The sequence below is a fragment of the Protopterus annectens genome, chromosome 1.part0 (genome assembly GCF_019279795.1).
Source record: "Protopterus annectens isolate FY-2018-M chromosome 1.part0, PAN1.0, whole genome shotgun sequence".
In the NCBI taxonomy this organism is placed as follows: domain Eukaryota; kingdom Metazoa; phylum Chordata; order Ceratodontiformes; family Protopteridae; genus Protopterus; species Protopterus annectens.
In genome coordinates this window covers 713,292,755-713,318,163 of record NC_056725.1, presented here as the reverse complement: position 1 = coordinate 713,318,163, position 25,409 = coordinate 713,292,755, and the positions used below count along the sequence as shown (strand labels likewise).

Below are 25,409 nucleotides of genomic sequence, written 5' to 3'. Positions count from 1 at the left end.
TACATTACATGTGTTTTCTTTATAACACCTGTAATTCAATCCAACATTACATACATTTCTTCATTTCTATCTTCCCTTAAACCTTGTGCCACCTTCCGAACTTGTTTTGCATATATTGTTCCCAAACGTTCCATTTGTTTCTATATAATCTGCTCCTTCCTGTTTCATAATATCTGTTTTCCACTTTTTTTCTCTCACTTATGGTATTCAATATTTCAAATACAGTTGCTTTAGATTTTGATTTCCATTTTTGGCAGCCAACAGAAGTAAACTTAAGGTCTTGCTACAACTGGAAGAGGGATCTTTAGAAAAGGGAAGGAGCAATTTGTGTAGAAATAAATGGAAATTTTGGGAGTGACCTATGTAGAATAAGATTCAAGAGGATGAGGTTTAAGGCAAGTCAAGCATTCAGCATTTTATCTGCTGTTCTTTTCATTCTTCCTCAACAAATAGCTTATGGATCAGATCTTCGGATCTGACTCTTCCGCATACTTCAGACTTTAGATCCAACTCTTGAGCTCCTCCCTCCACGCATAATGCCCTAGTCTATTCTCAGTACCTCAGAACCCGTTTGCCACTATTGTGCTTAGATGTAGGGTCCTCTTATCAAGCATTTTGTCAAGCTTTTCTACTGTTTTTCGTTAAGTGAAAGTCAACTTTTTTTATCTTAAATTCACACCTTCTTTAACTACAACCTCCCTCTTAGTTTCTGTTTTCTTTTTCTGCGTCGGAGTAGTTACTATATTTTTATATACTATATTCTTATTGTTACCGTAGTTAACTTTCTTTTCTATACCCTTCTACCCTTTCTACCTGTTGTTACAGGGTAATTCTTAATTACCATTGCTGTTAATTTATTCTTTCTAAAATATTTCTTAAAACAAAAAAAAAGTTTTTATTCCTGTATATTGTTTCTGTCATCTTTTCTTTGACTGACATGGCTGACTGGCTGACAAGCCAACAGGCTATAAAAAAATGCACTTCTTGTGGGCACAAAATCCCTAACTTGGATGCCCCCAAAGAGTGTGTGTATTGTCTCAGAGCAGCTCATTTAAACACCAAATGCTCTGTATGTGCTGCTTTTAATACAAGGGCATTAGCTGCTAAGCACAACACTCATGTTGAAGGGTCTACTTCCTCATTCAGCTGCAGCTTCTTCAGGGGCTCACACTCCCAGTAAAACTCCTAAAACTCCTTCAGAGCATAGAAAGTGCTTTCCTTCGAAGTCCCCTAGGACTTCTTCTGAATTGCCTCTGAAAATTTCAAAAATATTGCTTCTGACATCCTCAGACCCAAAAGTGCCAATAACAGATCCAAAGTCTTCAGTTCCTGAAGCTTTGGACCCGATCATGATTATTTTGGCAAGCCTCACAGCTCGGGTATCAGACCCCAAGCCTTCTGATCTGAAACCGAGTATATCATACACTCTTAAGAGCTCACTCCCAAGAGTTCATTTTGGATCCGGTCTCCCCTAGACTCCATTCCCTTTTATGCAAACTCTCCAAAGGCACACTCATACCAGTTGACCACATCCTCCAGGTCCTCCAGAAGGCTTTCCGAAGTGAATGTGGATAGGATGATGCAAAAGTTCCTCCGATTCAGATGGGGGTCATTTCAGCTCTGTCCCTTATTGGATCTGTGAGTTATCTGGCCACTACTCACACAGTATTATCTCCTTGTCCAATCTGTCCTTCTGTTTCAGAGCCCCAGGATCTGACAGCTTTGTGAATTCCAGAGTCACATCCAAAGAGAATTACTTCCTTAACTCTGGCAACATTCATGACCAGTTCCGCTCATATTCCTTCAGATTGAAACTGGTCCCAGAGCCAAAGCGTCTCTGTTAGATCCATGGGACCAGGATCTACTCTGAAGTTATTTGACCAATCTCTGTCTCTTGGAGCCTCTGTGCTTGGACATCTCTGGTCCAGTTCTCTCCTCCAGGCACTGATCTGGTCGGAGTCATGATCTACCAGTACTGGAAGTCTTGGCTTCAAAGCGGATGATTATGGCTTCTCCTGGTCTGTCTGCCTTCAAAGTTGGGGAAAGGGCTTTCTCTCTCTCTCTCTGTCTCTCTCTCTGTCTCTCTGTCTCTCTCTCTGTCTCTGTCTCTGTCTCTCTCTCTCTCTCTACATATGCAGTCTCTCATCCCTCTGATCCACCTCCTGTTCCCTGTTTGGTTCCAAGCTCCTTGTCCATCAGGCTTATTACGTAGGGACAGCCAGTTCCAGCTAGCTTCCAGTCAGTCCCCATAGAGGAACTCCTCCGTCTCTTCTGATAGTTCCCTTGAACATCCCCCACAAGGAGATCCATTGAAAGAGGATGTACAAGAGTAGGCACATAGATTCCCCCTTGGAATCTGTCAATGAAGATGCTGATTTCGAGGAAGGGGAAGGGTACCCTAGATCACCACCTGATGATGTCTCCTTTGGAGACATATTGTATAGATCCTTAAAAGGTGCTTGGTCTTCTGATAACCCTTCTCCAGAGGAATCATTTTTTTGGAGGCTTTTGGCTCTTGCCTATCTATGTCTTGTGTGAACTCCCCGACAGATGAGCTCATTGATCTAAAAGGAGACAGATTCTGCTGAGCCTACACCACTCTGACCTGACAAATTCCTAGCTCTCCCTGAAGATAAACCGCAAAGGAGTCTCTGCCTCCATGACATTCACCTTGAGGTCCCTTAACTCTTTGGCACAAGGCTGTAAAGAGATATGACCCAAGAACTATCATTGTCTTTGCGTCCATGTGTGCAGAGGATTTCAAAAGATCATCATCTCAGCTGGCCACTCTTTATCAGTTTCCAATGCATCCATGAGGTTGATCTCTCACCAATTAAAGGTGCCTCACGGGCGGCCGGTTCAGGCATTGCTGTAGAGAGAGATGCTTGGATGTGACTATGTGACTTTGCAGAGCCTTTCAAGGCATCTTTCATTAATGCTGCCTTTGATGGAACATCGTTGTTTGGTCTGTCTGTGAAAGAAATGCTTACCTGCAGCAAATAAGAAGGAAAGACCCTGTCTGCTGTGGGGAATAAAGTTTTCTGTCCCTCAGCGAACTTTCTCTAGAAATCAGGGAGTTGTTAAGAAAATGTGGTTTTGCAGCCTAGGACCTTTCCAAGATCTGCATAGAGAGAACTCCTTCAGAGGCAAAGAAGGCTGTTCCAATGGTAGAAACCACTCTAGAGGCAGAGGAGGCCTGCAAAATCGAGGGTTCCGTGTTTCCTTTCTGGATAGACTGTATTAGCGCTCCTGAAGTGCTGCCTGACTGCCCACCTCTGGAGGCAGTGACGATGGTCCTTTGGACCCAGATGCCTGGCCTGCTGCAAAAGAAGATATCTGGTTTCTAAAAATAATATCCAGAGGATACTTTTTTTCCATTTTCCCTACTCCCAGTCTACAAAAGAAAGAAGCTTCCCAATGTTCCACCCCTTCAGAGGAGGGCAGCAACCCACAAAATTCAAAAGCTGCTGGACAAAGGAGTCATCCAGGAGGTCTCACCAGACCAAGCAGGATTCAGAAGTTAATCCTCCTTTTTAGTGCCCAAAAAGATAGGGGAGCTGAGATGAATTTTTAGATCTAAGCAAATTTAACCAATATATGGCAAAGTCAATGTTTTGTACGGTCATGGTACAGTCCATTCTGCCATTTCTTCGCAAGGATGATTGGATGTACTCTATAGACTTTCAGGATGAAGATTATCATATCAAAATAAACAAGTGCTCCCGAAGATATTTATGCTTTCGGCTTGCAACCAGTTGTTACCAATTCAGAGCCCTGTCCTTTGGACTCAACACAGCCCCTAGGGTGTTTACCAAACGTATGGCAGTGGTGGCAGCTCACTTGAGACTAGAAGGATTCCAAGTTTTTCCATACCTAGATGACTGGCTGCTCACAGCCCTCTCTTTGCATCTCCTTCAACAATCCAGGAACTGTTTGCTCCAGATTTGTCACTTACTGGGAATAGCAGTCAGTTATGCCAAGTCAAATCTGACACCAGTACAGGGCTTGGAGTTTAGTGGTGCACATCTTAACATGACAACGCCAGTTGCATCTTTACCAACTCATCACATAAACACAGTTGGATCTCAGTTTCATCAAATTCTATCCCATCCATCTCCACCAGTCAGATTAATTCTTCAAGCATTGGGGTCTATGGCAGCAGCAATAGTCCTACTTCCTTTAGCATGTTACTGTATGTGTTCTTTAGTGGACTCTAGCTGTACCCCTATCTTTTCCAGTTAAGCTTACACCGATTTTATAAATGCCACATCCAGTGGTGGAACCAGTTGGACGAAATTTATCTAGGCTGCCCCTTTGTTTTACTGCCCTCATTGGCCACAATGTCTGTGGATGCCTCCCATTTGGGGTGGGGGAGCATTACTTGGGAAGAACAGTCCACAGCACTTGGTACCCCAAAAGACCAATTTGCATATCGGTGTCCTGGAGATGAGCAGTCCTGTTAGTGTTGCAGGCATTGCAAGATGCTTTTCCCTTTTTAGAGACTGTTGTGATTCAGACCAAGATGTCTGTAGTGTGGTATATCAAATAACATGGAGGAACTTTGTCTTTCCCTTTCTGCCGAGTGGCTACGAGTATGGCAACGGGTGATCTTCACCAACCAATTTCTAGTTGCAGTGCACATTTTGAGGAAAACTAACATACTTGAGGACAAACTCAGCAGGTCTAGTCTGTGGTTGGGAAATTTTTTTTTATCATTGGGGCCAACCTTGCTGCAACCTCTTTGCGTCCCTCCACAACAACAAATGCTCAGGTTTTTTGCCCTGATCCCCTTCAGAGGGGGAGTCGCTGAGAGATGCTGTAGTCCATGTTTGGCCATCCAGTCTCCTTTACCCTTGTCTTCGACTTCCCTTGATCTCCAAATTCCTACAGAAAGCAATCCCTTTGATCTCCAAATTCCTACAGAAAGCAATCAGGTTGAAGATTTCAGTTATCCTCATTGCCCCCCCCCCCCACACACACACACACACACACACACACACACTGGCCTTGACAGGTGTGGCTCCCCTTCCTTTGGTCTTATTTTCTCTGTCTTCTTTGGATATTGGACCCAACTCCAAATCTTCTCTCACACCCCTCTGGAATGAGTCATCCCAGTATCCCAGCCCCCAAACTAACTGCATGGTTTCTCCAATTCCAGTGATGGCCAGACAGCCCAGGCTTTCTTCCCCTGTAGGTCCCATTCTATTATCTTTGCAAAAAGACTCCACCATTCTCTCCACTTAAAGAATGTATTAAGGACAATATAGTGCCAAAGGGTTTAAGAATGTGGCACTACCCTAATGGGTTACAGTACAATTCTGAACTATTTAAAGAGCTATTTGCTTTATTTGATAAACATGACATAGAATGTATGCGTTTGATAGTAGAATGTAATGATTTAATTAATGAATTATCTGCTTCTGTTTCTGATATTGATAAAAGGATTTGTGAACATTTGCATTATGAACAACACAAATTTGAGCATGTGAGAATTTTTAAGAGCATGGAGCATCTAGTAAGTTCTATTAAACTTAGTAAAACTAAGAAACTGAATAGGGACAGAAATTACTATAGTAATGGCCTGGCATATCCCAGACCCCCTTCCCAGGAGTGGAGCAAAAAATATACTAATTCTAATGGGAATCCTGGAAACAGTAACAGCAATGTTATTGGTATTGATAATCCTTCAACTAGTAATGCTGGTCAGGTTTTTTAGACATGGAAGAGTCCCCCCCCCCCCCGAGACGCTCAGAGCATCTGAGGAACAAAGGTCCCCAGGGGAACAACAGTTGAGATATGGCCCCGATAAACAGGAACAACCATTGGAACAGGGGAGGGATGGTGAACAGAGGGGGGAAGAGGTACCAGTCCTGGAACAACAGGATGTAAATGTGATTTTAACTAACTTGTTGCATTCACCACCAAACAGTTTAGGTGATGATATGGACCATTTACTCCCACCCTCCCACATAGTTACCAACACTTTAGGTGACTTTAATGTGTACAATTTTACCAGCATTGCTGTTAATTCTGAACACTGTGATTTGTTTGCCAAAGGATTCACCTTTGTACCCCCACAGCCCCTAGATGTTTCAAATACTCTTATGGATTTAAGAATGTATACACGAAAGCTGAACTTGAATATTCTTTTTAAAAACTCTGCACCTGGTTCCTTTGTCAACCCTTTAGCCATCTCTAGTACATATAACCCCCCACTTCATCTCGTTGTCCAACTTTTTGAGAACATGCGTGGGTTAGATATATGTAACTCTAAGCTTTGTAGTAGGAACTCTGACATGAATGAGAAAAAGGTAATGGATGAAATAAAAAATCTTTTCACAAAATATTAGAATTATGAAACCTGATAAAGATGGAGGTGTTGTCTTGATGGACTATGAGGACTATAACAAGAAAATGCTTTGTATTCTAGAAGAAAAAGCATATTTAAGATCATCCATTAATGAATTGAACACTTCTTACCAGCATATAAGGAATGAACTCCAAGATTTATTTATAGATGGTTCAGTTTCTATTGATGTGCTTAATTTTCTCTCTGTTCCCTGCCCTAAAATATCAGTCATGTTTGGGCTGCCAAAATTGCATAGAAATCTTAGCCAACCACCCATGCAACCCATAGTAGACTCCAAGGGGTCCATTACCCATCTCCTTGCAAGATATCTGGACAATAAGTTAAAAGAACACATATTGAGTGAGACACATATCTGCAAGGATTCATGGAGCTTCTTACAAGCTATAGATGAGATACCTTTCAAGGACACTTTTGTTTTTATTACTATCGATATTAAGGACCTTTATTCAGTCATACCTCACACAATTGGTTTGGAGTGGTTTACAGATTTATTATATGAAAAAGATATCTCTCACTTCCAGATCTTGGTCTTTTCACAACTGATGGAAATTGTCCTTAAAAAAACAACTTCATTTTGTTTAACAAAGAAATGTGCATACAACAAGAAGGGGTGGCTATGGAGTCTGCATGTGGTGGTTTATATGCAAATATTGTAGTTAGGCAATGGGAGAAGACATTTCTTTTTTCTTAATGTTATTTTGAGCACATCAAATTTTACACCAGGTTTTTGGATGATATGTTTGTTAGTCATCCCAGTATCCCAGCCCCCAAACTAACTGCATGGTTTCTCCAGTTCCAGTGATGGCCGGACAGCCCAGGCTTTCTTACCCTGTAGGTACCATTCTATTATCTTTGCAAAAAGACTCCACCAAGAAGGTTTACAAAAGCAAACTGAAAAGATTTTCTTTTGGGCATTGAGAAATAATGTTGACCATTTTAATGCCCCACTCCCTGCTGTTGATTTTTCAGGCTGCTCTTTTCAAAGGAGGAGCTAGTTTTTCTATGATTAGATTACAATTGGCAGATATTTCAGATTTTCATATGGAGATTATTCTTGGACTTTATGGCAACAAACTCTGTCTGAGATATTGAGAATGGACGAGGGCAATTTGGGGAGAGGGAGAAGCTTGAGAGTTGGATCCAAAAGTCTGAAGTATACAACCAACTCGGATCAGATCCATAACCGGTTCACTGAGGAAGAATAAAAATAGACAACACAGATGCTTAGTTATGGTGAGTACATAACTTTTAATTTGTAATGTTGGACTGATGATAGCAGCAAGGAAAATATATGTGATGTATGTTGTATTTAAGTGGAAAAATGTTGAAATAGTTTTCTTTTTTGTTAATATATGTTTGCTTATATTTTAAGTGTTAATTTAATGAAAGTATTTAGAGAAAATAAGGTCTATCGATGCATTCGAGAACCAGAGTCCCCACTCAAACTAGTAATTTCCTTGGTTGCAACCATTTTCTCCCCAATATTTTCACAGACTACTATGTAGGGAATTCTTAAAAATCTGCCAACACATTGCATTCCCAAAAGACTTGTCCCATTTACCTCTTTCTTTCTTATCATGCCTCCAAATATTGCTATCTACTTGAGGAAAACTTTGAAGTCTTCGTGGGATGTAAAAATACATTTGTAAACATTTCCAAGCAAAAATCCTAAACTACTTTTGTTGCATACTTGGGATGGCACTGTTCCCTTGTAAAATACTTTTCCAGTTTCTTCCCAATCTATTCTAACCTCCTCTGATTGATACTTGGCTAATTAGTAAGGCATATAAAATTTTGCATGATAGCTATTTTTAAAAGCAGCTTCTGTTTGAAATTTGACTAAAAACTCTTCCAGAGCAAGTCTTTCACTTTGGATTCTCCTATCCCTTTTTGTTTGCCTGTACTCCTTGAGCCATCCCTGGTAGGGAAGGGAGTCTCTAGCCTGCAGTCCAAATATCTTTCTTGGACTTATCCCAGTCTGTTACCATTCTTTCTCTAGTTATTTGCTCCCAATGCTTTGGTTCCTTTGCCTGTTTTCTTCAGTAGGTTCCAGACCCCTCTTGCCTATTTTCTGTACCCATCCTTGCAGTCATCCCTATTGGCAAAACATTTTTTTTTTTTGCCGTTCCTGTGCTGGCTTAATTCTTGGAATATTTTCTGCAGCTTTATGAATATAATATTCTGTATGGTGGTTATTATTCTTATTACATCTGGGTGATGCCTCCAGTGTTTCTGCAGTTACATCCTACTGACGTGTCAAATATTTGTTCATATTTGCATTAATAATTCCAAAAACATGCTACATATAAAGTAGCAAAATATTTTATTGCAAAGTTTACACAATGACAGCAATTACAATATTGCTATCCGACCTGTGTCTACTGCAAGTAAAAATAAATTGTTTTTCATATAATATTTATACTGTCATGAATTTCATGTTTTTGTAAATATCTCTGTATCAGAGTAGCACAGATGTAATTTCTTAACCCTATATGAAAGCACTCAGCTGGGAGAATAAAATGCTGCCGACAGTACGTGTAACATGAGTGGTTGCTGAGATATTGTAAGTTGTTTACAAAATATTACAAACTTAGTAGTTACTGTATTTTCTGTGACTTATAAAACCCAGTTTAAGACCTAGAACCTAAAGAATAACACTAGTTTAAACATAATTTGTGCTGAAGAGTTTGCCATTTACACTTCAGTAACCCCCTGGTTCCAGAGATATGAATATTTGTTTGAAATGAGTACATAAGTTGACTCTATTAAAAACGTAGGCTCCGCCCATTGGAAGTTAGTGTAAACTTCCAGAGCTCTCTTGTAGGAAATGAGTTGAGGATCTACATCCAAAATCTCACTCTTTCCCTATTTTTTTGAACTCTTCCCCTCCCCCACTTCATCTTCATTATTTTCCACTTTGAATTATAAACTTCTGCTTGTGTCAAGGATATGAGTGTTAAATATGTAGCTCAAAAATATCCTTCAAATCGGGTAATCATAAATCAACTTACCCACTTAAATTTTACCCTCATCTCCTTGTTATTTTATTGTTCAAAATTTCTCCTGTGGGTGTTAAAAATATGCCTTACCTGTATTTATAACCTGAAGGAATTACAAATATTTTTGCTACTTGTATCTCACTATCCATATCCATAAACAAGAGTTTCCAGTGTCTCTTTTTGTATCCTCTTTTGTTTAGTCTCTTCCCACATATCCTTAGCTGCCATAGCAGAAGCTTTTTTTTAATCCACACTCCCAAATACTTCATCTTTTCATGTCTCCCATAAATAAGGATGTTTCTGAAACAAATATTGTGCGAGTACAACATTTTTCACTGTAGCCTTTGTTTTATCTTTGTTCATAGGTAGGTACTAGGCTATCGGCCCGATGGCCTACGTAAGCTTAGCCAACAAGGTTCCCTGGCTTACGCCACTCAAAAAAGCTATTTTCATGTGCCACTGTTGAGCAGAGACACAGAAGTGATCCCTGGGGTGTATTTCCTATTTCCCATCCACTCATCAAGATTTTTCTTGGAGTGCTAATAAAGAACTTTGCTTGACATAGATGGGTAGCCTGTTCCAGAGTATGGGAAATCTGTGGGACTGGAATCTATCCCTCCAGCATGCCCTGTTTATTGTGGTGACAAGGTTTAGGTCCCTAGAGCGTGGGATTGGGATTTCTTTAGGTGTAGCATGTCCAACAGCTCTGGGTTTGACATAGCTTTTATATGTTAGGCAAAGATCACCTCTGAGTAGGCGATATGCTACGGAGTAAAGATGGAGTTTTTTGAGACTGTCAGTGTAGGGCATCTGTTTGAGACCAGTAATCCTCTTTGTGAGGTACTTCTGTGGCCTTTCCAGCTGCTGCAGAGGTCTTGTGAGGTACATTCCAAAAGGAGCGGTGTACTCTATAATGGGTCTAATGAGTGTCGAGTAGAGGGGAACAATGACCTCTTTTTTCCTGGATGAGAACCCTTTTATGATGAGGTGTGCCACATAGGACTTCCTGACTACTGTGGCGATATCGAAGAACAGACTACTGTCCACATGGGTCCCAAGGTCTCTTATCACACATTTGGTGTTAAGTAGACTGCTGTCTATGTAGTAGTTCATGGATACAGAGTTTTTACCAAAGGGGATGATGGTGCACCTGTAGGATTTCCACATCATTTGGAGACTCTACTATGGTTTCTAGTTTGCAGTCATCTGCGAACTTCGCTGGCCAGAGGTCTTCTGTGTTAGCCTGTACTTCAGAGAAGTAGATACCAAACAGGAGAGGTCCCAGGACTGAACCCTGTGGTACTCCACTTGTCACTGGTTTGCGGTTAGATTTGGAGTGTGCAACTTTTACAGTGTGGACTCTGTCAGTGAGCCAGTTGGCAACCCATCGTGTGACGTAGGGATTTATACCTAGTTTAGTGAGTTTAGCTATAATTCCAGAATGGGGGATGGTGTCGAAAGCCTTGGCGAGGTCAAGATAAGCTGTGTGAACCACCTTACCCTCATCTACGGCTTTGGTGACTGCCTCAAAGAAGTCAATCAGGTTCAGCAGGCATGATCTGCCTTTCACAAACCCGAACTGGGTGGGATCCAGAGTTTGGAGGTTACTATATGTGTTTGTTTGAGTTTTATGATGATATGTTCCATGGCCTTGCAGACCAGGCTCGTCAGGATAATAGGGCGATAGTTCCCAGGATCAGTGGTGGCTCTCCCTTTGTGGAGTGGGATAACTGCTGCTGTATGCCATTCAGTGGGCACAAAGCCTGATGTGAGGCTATGGTTGAACATGGTGCTTAGGTGGGGAAGCCAGTTCATTCCAAAATTCATGTAAAATGCAGCCTGGGATGTTGTCTGGTCCCATGGATGCTGTGTTTTTGGCTTTAGAGAGTGCAGCTTTTGCCTGGGTAGTTGTGATTACAGGGACTCTGCATTCTTCCTGAATAGCTATGGGCCCTTTAGGGGGTGAGGGGTGGGTAAAGTTAGCACTGAACCTATATGCCAAGATGTTGGCAATATTAGTTGGTTATGTAATTTTCGTGCCGTTGGGCTGTAACTCAGAGCAGATCTGGGTGTTGCCATTGAGATTCTTCACATAGCTATAGAATGCTTTGTGGCTGTCCTTAGAATCAGTGGCGATTTTGTTTTTGTAGCTAACTTTGGAGGATCTTATAAGGGATCTCAGCTTACTGAGGCTGACCAGGGAGCTCCTCCACTCATGGTATTTTACTCTCTTTTGCAACAATTTCTTCCTTCTGTTGTACAGTTTGTTTATGGCAAGGGACCACCAGATTGGCTTCCTTTTTTTTGGAGGATAGCGTCTTGGTTCTGTTTGGGATAGCACGATCCATGCACTCGTGTAAGTGCTTATAAAGTGCATTTGTGTAGGATTCAGCAGTCGTAACTGTGTTGTCCATCTGCATGGGTGTCATGAAGTTCACCACTTCTGTCTTAAGAAGCATGACGTTGGCTTTGGAGAAATTTTTTACCGTGGTTTCCTTAATGGGGGGTGGGGGCGGGATGTGGATATCAAGGGTGATTATCTTATGGTTGGATCGGACCATTGAGGAGTTGACTTCAGGTGTGGAACACCAGTCACTCATGTTGGTAATGACTAGGTCTAGGATATTGTTGCCTCTGGTGGGGGGTGTGGATAAGTTGATCCAGGGCATTGGAATTTATGAATTCCAGAAAGTGTTGTGTGTAGGAGTTGGTACACAAGTTGTTTTCCCAATTAATGGTGGGGTAGTTGAACTTGCCCATTATTAGGGTGTTTGGTTGAACCCTAATATTTTCCAGTACATCAAGAAAAGAGTGGGAATCTTGGGGCATGGTGGGGGATCTGTAGCAAGCTACAATTTGGATTGCAGTTTTGCTCAGAATTAGTTGCACTTGGATAACCTCAGATGCATTATGTTGAGCAACTAGCCTGGAGGTGTGGATATCCTTAATGAATATGGACACACCTCCACCTTTGGTGTTCCGGTCCAGGTTACAGGGCCGAAAAGTGTAGTGAGTTATAGCCTGGTAGTGCAAGGGTGCTCTCTGGAACCTTGAACCAGGTCTCAATCATTGCACAGATATCGATGTTCTCCATTTTAAGGAGTGCCTCGAGTGAGTGCATTTTGAGATTTAGACTTCTAGCATTGAGTAGCATTACCCTCAGTTTTTGCTTGCCTGTTCCTGTTACAGTGGTGAATTTGTCATTTGAACCTTGCCTAAAAAAGGCACTATAGGAGCGGCAAGAGCCTTAGCCAGTATCCAGAATCCCAGGGGTGACAGGTGCAGGCCATCCCTGGCAAAGCATTGTGGTCTGTCGACCATGTCATCCCAAGCAGACAGATACTGGATCCCCTTAGAATGACATCAGAAGCTTAGCCAATTGTTGAAATCAGTAATTTTGTCCTTGTACTGTGGTATCATTATGGGTGATGACCTAATGCTACTCGGGGCTAGGGTCCTACCTGCCTGGGCTACAAGATCGGAGAGCTCTTCATGTCTCTTCTCGTGTAGTCCAGGGAGGTACATCTCTGGTCATTCACACTAACATGGCCAATGGCAGAGTCATATTTGTACTTGTTGTGGAGTGACCCGAGTGTGTGGGTTATGTGACAGATCCTGGCACCCGACAGGCAGCTGACAGTAACATTCTCCTTGTTTAGCCTGCTGAGTGGGACATCAGTGTGCCTGACTATAGAGTCACCTATGACTACTGTGTTGGATACGTTGTTTTGCCTTTTTGGCTGTGGTTGAGTGGTACACTGAGTCTGTGGGCTATGTGTCATTTGGGTTGTGTTGGGGGGTGGAAGTTGCTTGCGTTTCTGCTTTGGAGGTCTCTGTTGCTTGGGCAGATTATTATTGAGAGCCTCCGTGAATGTGTTTCTGTGTGTGGAGTTTGGTGGTGTAGATTTAGTGAGACTATGTGATAAGTGTGGTGTGGTGCAAGTGTTTTATCTTCTCCTCTTGAATGTCAAGTTCTGTCTTGGTTGGAGAGAACTTTCCCTCCAGTTTGGCTAGATAAGTGCGTTTCTCACAGGTTGGTAGTGTTGGGTGGTAGGAGGAGAGGGTTGTCTGTGTACATGAGGCAATTTCTACATTGCCCCAAGATGCCCAGATTCATCAGATAGATAGACAGGAGAGAACACTGGGAGCTGACCCTTGGACATGCCTGAATAAAAAACTTTTTTCTTCTAGATAAGTGAGGAAAGTGAGTACAAGAGCTGTTTTTCTCTAAGCAAGTGGGGAAAGTAAGTGCATAAACTGTTTTCCTCTAGGTAATGAGGAAGGTTTAGTGCTACAGTATGTTAATTTTATATCCCTAAAAGACTTGAAACTGTCTCAAAATGTTCCACAACACCGAGATGTTCTTTTCTGAATTTACGAAGTGCAAAATAGTATCTGCAAATAAAGCTGTCTTTATTACCATACCAATTATATACTTGAATTTCTGACTTTGCCTGAAGCTTTAAATGTAAGGCAATAACAGTGGATAAAGAAGACAACTCTGCGTAGTTCCCTTGTTAATGTACAACTTGTTAAAGAGAAGTCTTGCCTCCAGTCATTCATATATAAACCTAATTAACCTTATTATATCAGACCTATCAAGGCCTCTGGAATTACTATTTAACTATAGCCTCCAAACAGGCTTCATGCGTCATGAATGGAGAAAGGCATCAATCATCCCTCTACACGAAGGTGGCCCATCTACGGACCCTGGAAACTGCAGACCCATAAGTCTCACTAGTCTTGTATGTAAAACCATGGAAAGAGTTGTCATGGAGATGATCAATAGAGATATAGTAAACCTACAGACACTGGACCCAACACAGTTTGGTTTCGTAAAGGGCAGATCATGCCTACTCAACCTGGTGGGCTTCTTCAAGAACGTCACCAAAGCAATGGATGAGAGCAAAGTCGTTCACATTGCCTACCTTGATCTGGCCAAGGCATTTGACAAAATACCCCACTCTGGTATTGTTGACAAACTCAAGAGATTAGGTACAAACCTGTATGTCACCCGGTGGATAGCCAACTGGCTCACAGACAGGACCCAGGAAGTTAGAACTGGGGAGTCCACTTCTACAAAGAGACCAGTCACAAGTGGAGTCCCTCAGGGATCAGTCCTTTGATGGCTCCTTTTTGGCATTTACTTCTCAGAAGTCAAGGCCAATGTCAGTGGTCTCTAGCCAACTACATTTGCAGATGATTGCAAATTAGGAGCTGCCATTGAATCTCAAACTGACAAAAATGTTCTCCAGGAGGGGCTGACGCAGACAAACAACTGGTGTCAGAGCCGTGGACTAAAACTAAATGCCAAGAAAGGCATAATGGTATCCTTTGGAAAGTCATCCATCCCTGGTAAATATCATATTGACAACACACCACTTAGATTTGACCCAGTAGTTAGGGACTTGGGGACACACTCAGTAGTCTAGCCTTTGATCATCATGTGTCTACAGTGGTGAGGAAATCATTCTATGTTGCTCAACTTATAAACAAAGGTATAGCATCCAAGTCCAAGGAAGTCATTGTTCCATTGTTCCACTGTAGTCAGTATTCATCAGACCTATCATTAAGTACAGTGCCCCCTTTGGTATGTACCTAACCGGGCATATCCAACAACCGGAACGTCCATAGAATTTCCTCACTAAAAGGCCGCCTCAAGGCCCTATCCCTGTATTCTGTCTCCTACAGGCTTTTGAGGGCAGATCTATGCCTGGCATACAGGGCATTGTCAGATCCCCACTCTGATGGACCTCCTGCATATCCACAAAACAAACAGCACTAGAATTACCTGTTCTAAAGACTTGAACCTTGCCTGTGATATAAATAGGACCTGCTGGGAGAGATAGTTGTGTATCCTAGAGACTACCCAGTCTATAGAACAGGCTCCCCATCCATGTGAAGCAGAGTTCCTCCCTAAACAAATTTAAGTACAACTTGGACAGTTTGATGGGAAACCGGAAGTTCATCCCTAGTTTGGAACCTATGTCTCTAATGGACAGAGGTAACCTGTAAATGGTTCATCTCCCAGGCCCATGCTCACTTATCAAAGGTATCAGAACTTGTCAGAGATTTAGGATGCATGGCTAGGCTTAAAAAGGCCCTTGTGGTAGTTAGCCTAGTAAACACCTATGAACCAGAGGATACAAATGCTTCCTTTGCCCCACTCATAAAACCTAGCTTACTGTTGAATGCTTTCTCTGCATCAAGACCCAGCCGCAACAGCAGTAGTTTCTTACATTCTGCTTCCCTCTGGATCATCATTGTTCTGTTAATATTGTCAAATGTTTGCCTGTCCTCCACAAAACCATGTTGATCCGTAACTATAAATTTTGGCAAAACCTTTGCTATTTTTGTAGGTTCATTGGTGAATACTAGGCTAGCTGCTCCTGAGGGATGTTTTTAACCTAGCCAGCTTCCCTTTGTGTACTAATTAGCCTATTTCATTTGGTTACAGATTGGCATTTTCCATCCCATAGTTCATAATTGTATATCACGTCTAATGAGAATAACTGGGATCATACCATAGATAGTTTGAGGTGACTTATGCATGGAATAAAGCATTTAGGAGCTGCCTCTCTCCATTAGTAGTACAGGTGGCAGTCTTTGAGTAAATTCTCTGTTTCCCATCCATAGACCCAATTTGCACTTGAATATGGACAGGGACGAACTTTGTTTTATGTGGATAGAGATTCTGTTCCAGAGCAGTGGTAACCCTGCAAGACATACCTGACCCTCCATACCATTCTGTTGATGTTGCATTTAGATTACTAGACAGTGTATTTCTGATGCCATTTGACTTGCTCGTCTTCAGTAAATCTGTCAGTATTGGATTGGATGATGCCATGTATGCCAGACATAGGTCACCTCTTAGTCTGTGGTATGCAGTGTATAGTGAGATGACTTTCAGTTGGTCCATTAAGGACATGTTGTTTAGCCCTGGTAACTGTTTAGTATGGTATCTCTGTGGGCATTCTACTTTCGTTTGTCTGACCAGTTACATGCCAAGAGAGGGCATTGTATTCAGTGACTGGCTTAACAAGGGCTGAGTAAAGGGAGACAATGACATTGCTAAATCTGGACACAATCCTTTTATTTATAATCTGTGCAATATAACAGGACTTTCTTATAACCGTGGACCTATGTTGGTCAAAGGTTAGGTTACTACCCACATAAATTCCCAAACAAGTGGATCAACTCCTTGGGGTGTATTGTTAACATGGGTAGTTCTCTGGATAGATGAATTCACAAGGGATACAGTAACTCATTTTTTGATATTTAGTTTGTCCATTATTTTGGCACTGGTTATTTATTTCTGACAACCCTTCCTGCAGGATGACAAAGTAAATTCTGCTCTTAGCTTGCAGTTGTTGGCAAACTTAGTCAGCCAGAGCCCTTTAGTGTTGGCTTTTACTTCAGAAAAGTAGATGCCAAACAGGAGAGGTCCCAGCACAAAACACTGGTGACTTGTTTTTTGTGGAGGTTAACTTCTCCTATTTTGGTTTCCTGCGTCCTATCTGTGAGGTAGTTGGCAATCCAGCAGGTGAGATGGGGTTTATTCCCAGTTTATTTAGCTTTTCTGCTATGTCTGAGTGCGGCATTGGCCAGGTCAAAGTACACGGTGTGCACCATTTTGCCTTCATCCATTGCTTTGGTGACCTTTAAAAAAAAAAAAAAAAAACCGCCAGGTTGAGCAAACATGACCTGTCCTTGATGAATCCAAAACTGAGCATCCAATGTTTGGAGGTTCCCTGTGTCCTAGTTGATTAGTTCCATAAGTCTTTCTGTGGCTTTGCATATGAGGCTGGTCAGACTTATGGCTCTGTAATTGCCTGGGTGTATGGGGGGTCCTCCCTTATGCAGGAGAAGAATGACTGTAACTGTTTACCATTCACTTTTCTGGCAAATCAGAAAGGATGGAAGTCACTAAATAGTGATGTACATTTGAGTTTCAGACTTCATATCCTTAAGAAAAATGCATACTAACACAAATCCTGTTATTGTAGTGATCTGAGCTTATAAGAGCAATATTTAAAATTTTGTCCCTATTTTGGGCCTTTGTACCCCCATTATTTCAGGCTTTGTCCAGATTTCTTTTGCTAAGAAGTTGAAAGGTATGATGCCATTGGGGTTTGTCAAAGTTAGTATGACTGTTAGGAAGTTTTGCTGTCAGTATCCCATGCCATGATTAGCATACACAAGAACATGACTTTCCTTTGAGACGTGTATTTTCTGTTCCGCTGTTCTTTCACAGTCAAGGTGTGACATTCCTACACTTTGGTGAGGGTAGGTTTTAGTTAGCGGATTTTCTACAATTTCTTTTCATTTGGTTTGTCAAAACTGTATGCATTTGCATTGTACATTCCAGTGGTGCTGTGCAGTGGGAGGTGTCCCCCCCTCCACCCCCAACTATTGTGTAGCTGTGGAGTTGGCATTTATAAACTGGGATGCGTCTCAAATGGGTGGTAGTCATGCCTCATATTTTTTTCAATGCATGTTAATGCAGCTTTTTTATTTATTTATTTATTTATTTATTTATTTATTTATTTCAGTCAAGGTTCATTACAGAAAAATATTTTTCTTTCCTCCCTGTTATTCCCTTTTCAAGCGAAGAAGTGGTTGAAGCCAGTGTCCTTTAATGAGAAATACATTATGGTTTGAGTCTGTCAGATCTTTCTCTGAAGTGTAATATCTTTCTGGATGTCCTGTTGCAGATGGTTCACTATACCTTCTCTTTGAGTCATTGTGTTTAATTGTAAATTCATGGATGTATTGCAGTGCTTACCTTTAGAGCTGCTTTCTTTGAGAAGTCCTTAAGTAACTGTTTTTGTCTTTAACGAAATGTGTTGCAGGACTGAAGTGAGATGTTTAACACAAATACTTTTTTTTACTTTTAATTTTTTAAAAATAATTTTTTTCTTGTTTACTGTAGGAAATCATAGCCTTCCAGGCAGATAAAATGGTAGAGGTACGAAAGTTCGTTGTAGGATTTATAGAAGAAGCTTGGTAAGGATGAAAGACTTTAAATGCATTTTAATCTGAAATATTCAGTATTGAATTGTTTGCTTGAATAGACTAAACCATATGACGTAACTCCTGTTTTATAAGATTTATTAAAGATAAATGGATTACTTGTGTTCAGTGAATATTGTCAGTGGTACAGGTAACGCGTTGTTACCCAGACCTGCTTTTCATTTAGTCTTTGCGAGTACGTGGTCTGATTCACACCAGCTGTCTGTCCATATTGTAGTCATTTGTGGGCTTTTCTTATAGCTGAAACTGTAGTTTAGATGATGTGTTAGTATCGAGGCAGGAAGCCATAGAAGAGTTGCAGTTCAGTATGCCATTGATTGAACATGCAGGAATTACGAGTATTGTTTTTTCCTTCCTCTTTTTTAATTATTTGTTACTTTTGTTATCCTCTTGGTCTTGCATTATTTTAGCTTGGTGTCATGCACCTTCCTCTATATTATTTCTAGCTGTGGTCGTATAAGCAACCTGAAGCTGGCAGCAGGGTACTCAACTTCTTTCAGTTCTACCTACATCTACACAGCAGGTGTTATAAAAGAATCATGCTGGAGCCATTTTGGATGTGGGTATACTATTTCTGTCATGACAGCAACTGCTGAAGAATGAAGAACCATTTGACACCCAAAGTACAAGTTAAACTTTTGGGCACTGCTATATAAAGCTATGTTCAGTACTTTATATTGCTTGAATTTTTTTTGTTTGTTTACTGCTAGACAAGATTTATCTTCGTGCATGTAACTGCATTGAGCAACATAATATCTGTTAATTTAATTGTCTGTCTTATTTTTAGCAGCACCATTGTGATAGTGTGGGTTGTTAGACCATGTTATTACTATGTAGTTTCTAGCCTGCCTTTAATGACAGTGTGCTTCAGCTGCCTATTTCTGTTATTTTAGCAGATTTTTCCTTTTAATTTCACAAGCATTCAGCTTTTCTGTAAGCTGTTTCATTTGAAAAAGTTGATTTTGCACACATTCAAACCTTTTCGACTGCTAACTCAGATTCTGACAAAAGTTTGCTTCACATTTTATCATTCTTTAGCCCCCGAACGTTTTTTTCTTTCGGTGATGAATCCTACAGCTCTTCAAATTTTTTTCTTTAGCACTGCGCTTCAGTTTAGTTGCACATGAATCAGTTAACTCCTCTAACCCTTAATTTCTACTGAAAAATGTATGTGTTAAATTGTTTTTAGGGTCACATTATTGCTTAAAACAACAGACCAGAGTGTTGCCCCTCAGGTTATATTTTAGCATCATCTCCATTAAGTTGAAGTGTATTGTGACAGGTTCAGCAGAAGGAAATTACATTTTTGCAGTCATTGTATTTGGGCTTAGGCCTGGTCAGCACTGAAAACTTTCCCAGGCTGTAGCTTCTTCAGTACTGCACAGGGCTCCTTAATTCTCTTACCATCCGAAAAGCATGCAGTTCAAAATGTCTATCCTCGCTAATTTTGAGTTGGAACTTTGTCTCTTCCTGCTGGTAAAGTGACTGCCTACAGGAAGGATATTTTCATTTTTTTTCCTGCAAGTGTTTGAAAGTTTGAGATTCTTGTTTCTCCTCCCTTAGGCTACAGTTCTGCTGCTGTTTCTCAGTTCTCCTTGTTAATGTCAAGTGTTAGACTGCTTAATTTAGTGTTTGTTGCTTAGCTTTGAATGTGTGTGGCTATTTAATTAACATGATTGAGCATGTAGGCTTAAAAAATTCTCATAGTGCAGTCATAAAATCCATCTCCCAAGGATCACCATTTGTTGTTGGCTTATTTGCCCATCATGTTGTGGTGTCTTATAAGATTTGTAGAATATTTGATAACTTGCTGTTCTTGACCTTAAGAATTTTATTTTATTTATTTATTTTTTATTTTACATTTGTTGACCGGGCTAGTCTAGATGGATACATGTCCATTTTCAGTAGAGGCCCGGGGAGAAAAGCTCCACAAAAACACAGTAATATAGAACAAAACTTGTTACACAAAAATAAATATTTTACAAATGGAAAGTAGTACATAAGCTGTTTCATAAGCATAACCAAGAAAATACAACAGGTGAAAAAAAATTTTTTTTTTTTTTTTTTTTTTAGTTCAGTGGAATTGATAAATTGAGAGTAGAAAGAAAATAGTACTGTAGAAACCTAGTAAAGATTTGAGTGACTAAGTAAAGGTAGAGGGAATAAAAAGTTCAGTCAGGGTTAGTACAAGGACAGAGCCATTGGGAAGTAAGCAATGTTTTTAGATACTTCTTGAAAGTGGGTAAAGAAGTAAGTGCAGTAAGTTCACTTGGAAACTAATTCCAGATAGGTCCAGTACAGTTGTAGAACAAACAGTCCCCAGCTTTGTTGTGGGATTTATAGGAGGCAGCTAGAAGCTTGGTGGCAGAGCGCAAGGAAGAGAGGTTTTTATAAGGAGTAATAAGGGTGCTAAGTATCGTAGTATTAGAAGGCTGATAGAAGATTTTGTGGGTGATGGTTAGTTGCTTTAGTAGTATTTGATTTTGTAATTCCAGCCAGCCTAGTTGTTTAAGATTAGAGCAATGATGGGTACGAAAAGGGGCTCCTGTCACAAATCTGGCAATATTGTTATATGATGTTGCTAGTTCATTGAAATTTACATTTAGATAAGTTTGTATAAATTGGTGAGGCATAAAGGGTAGAGGTGCGTTTGTGCGATAGTACTTCTGGCTGAGGTAGTAAGGAAGGGTTTCAGTCTATAGAGCGATCCAAGTTTTCTATTGACTGACTTGATGGTGAAGTTAATATGCGAATCAAAGTTGAGATTGTGGTCTATTTTGAGACCTAGAAGTTTGGTAGTGTCAGGGGTTATTATTATGCCATTGTTAGAAGTTATATTGAAGGTAAAAGTAGATGACTTCTGTGAAGGTGTGAAAAGTAATAATTTAGTCTTTTTGGGATTCAGTAAGAGGCAATATTGATAGAACCAGTTTTTGGCTGCTGTGAAGACTTTTTGTGTAGTAGTCTGAAGCTCAATTGGGGAGGATGCTGAGCATATCAGTGTTGAGTCATCGGCATATTGAATACAGATGGATTGTGGAAGGGACTTATTTAGATTCTTAATAAAAATAGAAAAGAGGAGAGGTCCCACTATCGAGCCTTGAGGCACTCCTATTTTGATGGGAAGAAGAGATGATATGTGATTGTCCCAAAGAACTGCTTGCTGTCTATTTTCTAAGTAGGAATTAAACCACTGGATAGCTTGAGTGTCCAAAGCAAAAGATTTAAGGATGTTTAGTAAGAGAGTATGGTTATGGAAACATTAATTTTTGTTAAATTATTGTGCATTTATATACATAATATACACTTATAATTTCAACTTATACATATATATTTCACATATTTATGTTTCTATCTCTTATGTAGAATTTTTACAATATGAAATTTTGTGTTTATATACATATACATACATATAAGGTTGTTTTACATATCGTTTTACATATACTTTTACATATATTTTTATATATATATATATATATATATATATTTCATGCATTTTATATAGTAGCATGTACATACATATTCATGATTCAACTTATGTTTATGCTAATATTATTATGTGTTCACTAACAACTTCACATTGTTATATTTTATGTAATACTATGCAATTTCAATATATGTTAGATATTATATATATATATATTTTTTTATCTATGGAAATATGAAGTGTGATTTTATTATTCCTTGTTCAACTGTACAGTTCATATTATGTTATATATATTATATATATTTATAAGGTATAGGATGTGTTTTTAGTATTTTGTATCCAAGTTATTTATTTTATATGCATATAATGGTATACTGTGTCTTTAAACGGTATAATTATTTTATTGAGTAATTTTAGTTAATTGATGTAATTAGTGGGTGGGACAAATGTATTTAAGGAATGAGATGTTGGATGTTGGTTATCTGAAGAAGTTCGTCATAGAACGAAACCTGGGTCATCTGTTGTTTTCCAATAAAGTGGTTTGGATTATCGCCTTATTGTTTTTTTGCCAGTGTGGTGGAGCAAGTAATTGTGGCTGAAGACTGTTGGTTACTCTTGGTTTGCTTGGACCTCCTTGTTACGGTGTTTACTAGTATGGTTGACCATATCAAAGGCCTTACAGAGGTCTAAGAAGAGAGCTGAGGACAGCAAGTTGTTATTCTGATTTTTATTAATATGGTCTGTGAATGACAAGAGTGCAGTAGTAGTGCTGTGATAAGGTCTAAAACTGTGTTGGCAGTCTGCTTAGGAGATTGTTTTGGAGTAGATGGTCAAGTAATTGCTGATGTACACATCTTTCCATGATTTTAGCTAATGGAGAAAGTAAGGCTATGGAACGAAAGTTGGAGAGTTCGTTAGAGTTACCACCCTTATGAAGCGGAATGATATGAGAGACTTTCCAGAGGGCTGGGATAAAGCCTTCAGTTATGGTTCGATTAATTAAAATGGAGACAGGAAAGACAAGTACTTTGGCTGCAATTTGTAGGTACTCCGCTGGGAGGAGGTCAGCTGTGGGAGTACAAGGTTTAAGTTTTGTAAGTAGGGTATAGATGAGATCCGTCGAGACTGGTTGCAGTTTGAAAGAGGGGGGATTTTTGTTAAGGGAGTAAAGTGCTTGTGTGGACTGAGGAGATAAGTTGAAGCTAGGGAAGTAATAGTGTCAGAGAAAAATTTGTTGAAAGTATCAGCAATTTGGTTAGGTGTATTCCGAGTGAGGTTAGAAGGAGTAGGTGTTTTAGAATTACCTGGATGTAGTAGTTTGTTGATACCTGACCAAAATTTCTGAGGGTTTTGGCGTTGTGTGTGTTGGAATTTCCAATAATATTTTTTTTTATCAAGGAATATTAGTTTCTTTGTTTCGTTTCTAAGTTGTTTAAAGGTTTAGTGGTCAGATGGGTATTTAGTACTATTTCTATGTAACATTTTTTGTTTGGTCTCTTTGGTTAGCCAAGGAGCAGGCTTTGCTTTGGTTTTAATTAATCTAGTGGGGGCATGGTGGTTAAGAATTTGAAGGAATTTGTTGTTAAAGTATAAAACTGCCTCATCAAGAGGTAAGTATTTTAGGGGAGACCAATTGCAAGCTTTGAGTTCTAATTGGAAGTTAGTTTGGTTTAAATTGGTTTTGTTCCTGGTAGTTCTGAATTGTGTATTGTTGGAGATCAGGCTTTTTTTGTCTGGTGATAAAAGTGGTTAGATGGTCACTGATAAGATCAGGTAGTGTGCCTGTGGTATAGGTCATAGGGTTGCTATTGACTAGAATCCAGTCCAGGGTGCTTTGTTTGGAGCTGGTTTTGTTTATTCGAGTGGGGATGGTAATGGTTTGATAAAAGCCATAGAGGTTTATGTGAGAAGTAGGTTTTTGGGTAATACAACAATTTCAGTCAATATTAAAGTCTCCTAGTAGTATAGTTTCCTGAGGGAGGGAGGTCGAGAGCCAGCTCAGTATGTTTTCAAGGGTAATAATATTGTTACCTGGGGGGATGTAACAGCAAATGATATAACTGGATTTATTTGTATTAATTTGTAGTTTTGTGATTAAGATTTCACTATTACTTTGTGAGGGTGGTTTGGTATCTAGTAGGGTAACCAGTAATTCAGTTTTGTAAAGTATAGCTACACCTCCACCCTTTTTGGTATGACGGTCAAGTCTGATGATGTTATATCCTGGTGGTAGTATGTCATTATCCTTGGTTTCTGCTTTTAGCCAGGTTTCATTTAGGCATAAGATATCAAAGGAATATAGGTCAAGAAGGGCATGCAGTTGGGTTATTTTATTATTCAGGCTGCGAATATTTAGGTGGGCTATCTGGAGAGAACTGGGATTGGTGGTAGGATTTATAGAATTAGCTTGGTTTATTGAGAGGATAGTAGAGTGGTAGTTGTTTGGGTCTGGATTGGAATGAATGTCGCCATAAAGGAATAATAACTGCTGGTGACTATGTAAGTATTTGGAAAGTTTGGAAGAAATTGGAAAAGGTTTCTTGTTTTGGAAAAACGTGATATGTGTAGATCTATGGTAATGAGGTATGAGGTAGGAAGATGATGAAGTTATAGTGCTGTGTGATTGTGGGGTGTAATCATAGTGAGGAGCAGTTTGTTTTAGTGTTAGTTGAGGTTCAATTAACTTTTTGTTTGCATAGAAGGTGAGGGAGTAAGAAATGAGAAGAGTGTTGAGGAATAAGAAGGAGTAGAGTAGGGTGTTATATTTAGAAATGTTTGGGTTATACATAGCAAGTGAAGGTGTGTTCTAAGAGGCAGGTAATAGATAGGTATGAAGATAGAGAATTAACAGGGTGGAGTTGTTTTAAAAGAGGGAGGAGTTTAAAAGAGGAATTAACTGATGTTAAAAGTAATACTCCTGATAGAACAAGGAGAGAGACAGAGGAATCCTGTCTCTCTCTTACCTCAGACCATTTTTCTTCCAAAGGATAAGACTGCCAAAAGAAAGGCAGCTCCATGGCACAGAGCTGTATGGGAAGCCTGATTGACTAGCACCCTGGAACTAAAAAAAAAAAAAAAAATTTCACTCTTGTTTCCTGACATATTTTAACACCTCAAACTCACTGTAAGCGCTTTATTTGTAATTTTAGCCCGTTTTCCTCAACATGGCTATCAGTGGGGCTTGTTGTGTCAACATGATCTTATACTCCTTCACGCCTTTCTCTTTCCCATAATACTTTAACTCATGCAAGACGTAGGGAAGTAACTTTGAATCCCCATGCCATTGACATATAATGGGACTTGGGAGGGTCACTGTTATTGTCTTTACCTTCTATAAAAGGACTGCTGCTTTTCTATCTCTAATCACCCTAATTTATGTTTGGCTCAGACCTTGATTTACACTATTCTTATCCAGCTACAGCCAGAAAAGTAACAAAATTTCAGGTCTTTGTTTGGGATTTTCTTTTGTAGTTCGAGGAATTGAGAGTCCCCTCTCCCACAGTACTGCAGAGGTGTTAAAACTGTCACTGCACTGCGAGGCCCTTGCAAAATCAATTCCTCAGACAGGGAGCAGCTGTCG

General features: G+C 40.0%; 1 protein-coding gene across 2 annotated transcripts in view; it reads left to right on the top strand.

Moving 5' to 3' along the window:
* SYMPK (symplekin scaffold protein) overlaps positions 1-25,409 on the top strand; it is a 2,606,756-nt gene that overhangs the window by 199,664 nt on the left and 2,381,683 nt on the right. For both annotated transcript variants that reach the window (XM_044062505.1, XM_044062497.1), the window contains exon 5: positions 18,302-18,375. In XM_044062505.1, coding sequence (XP_043918440.1) covers positions 18,302-18,375 — 74 coding nt within the window. The remainder of the gene's footprint in view (positions 1-18,301; positions 18,376-25,409) is intronic.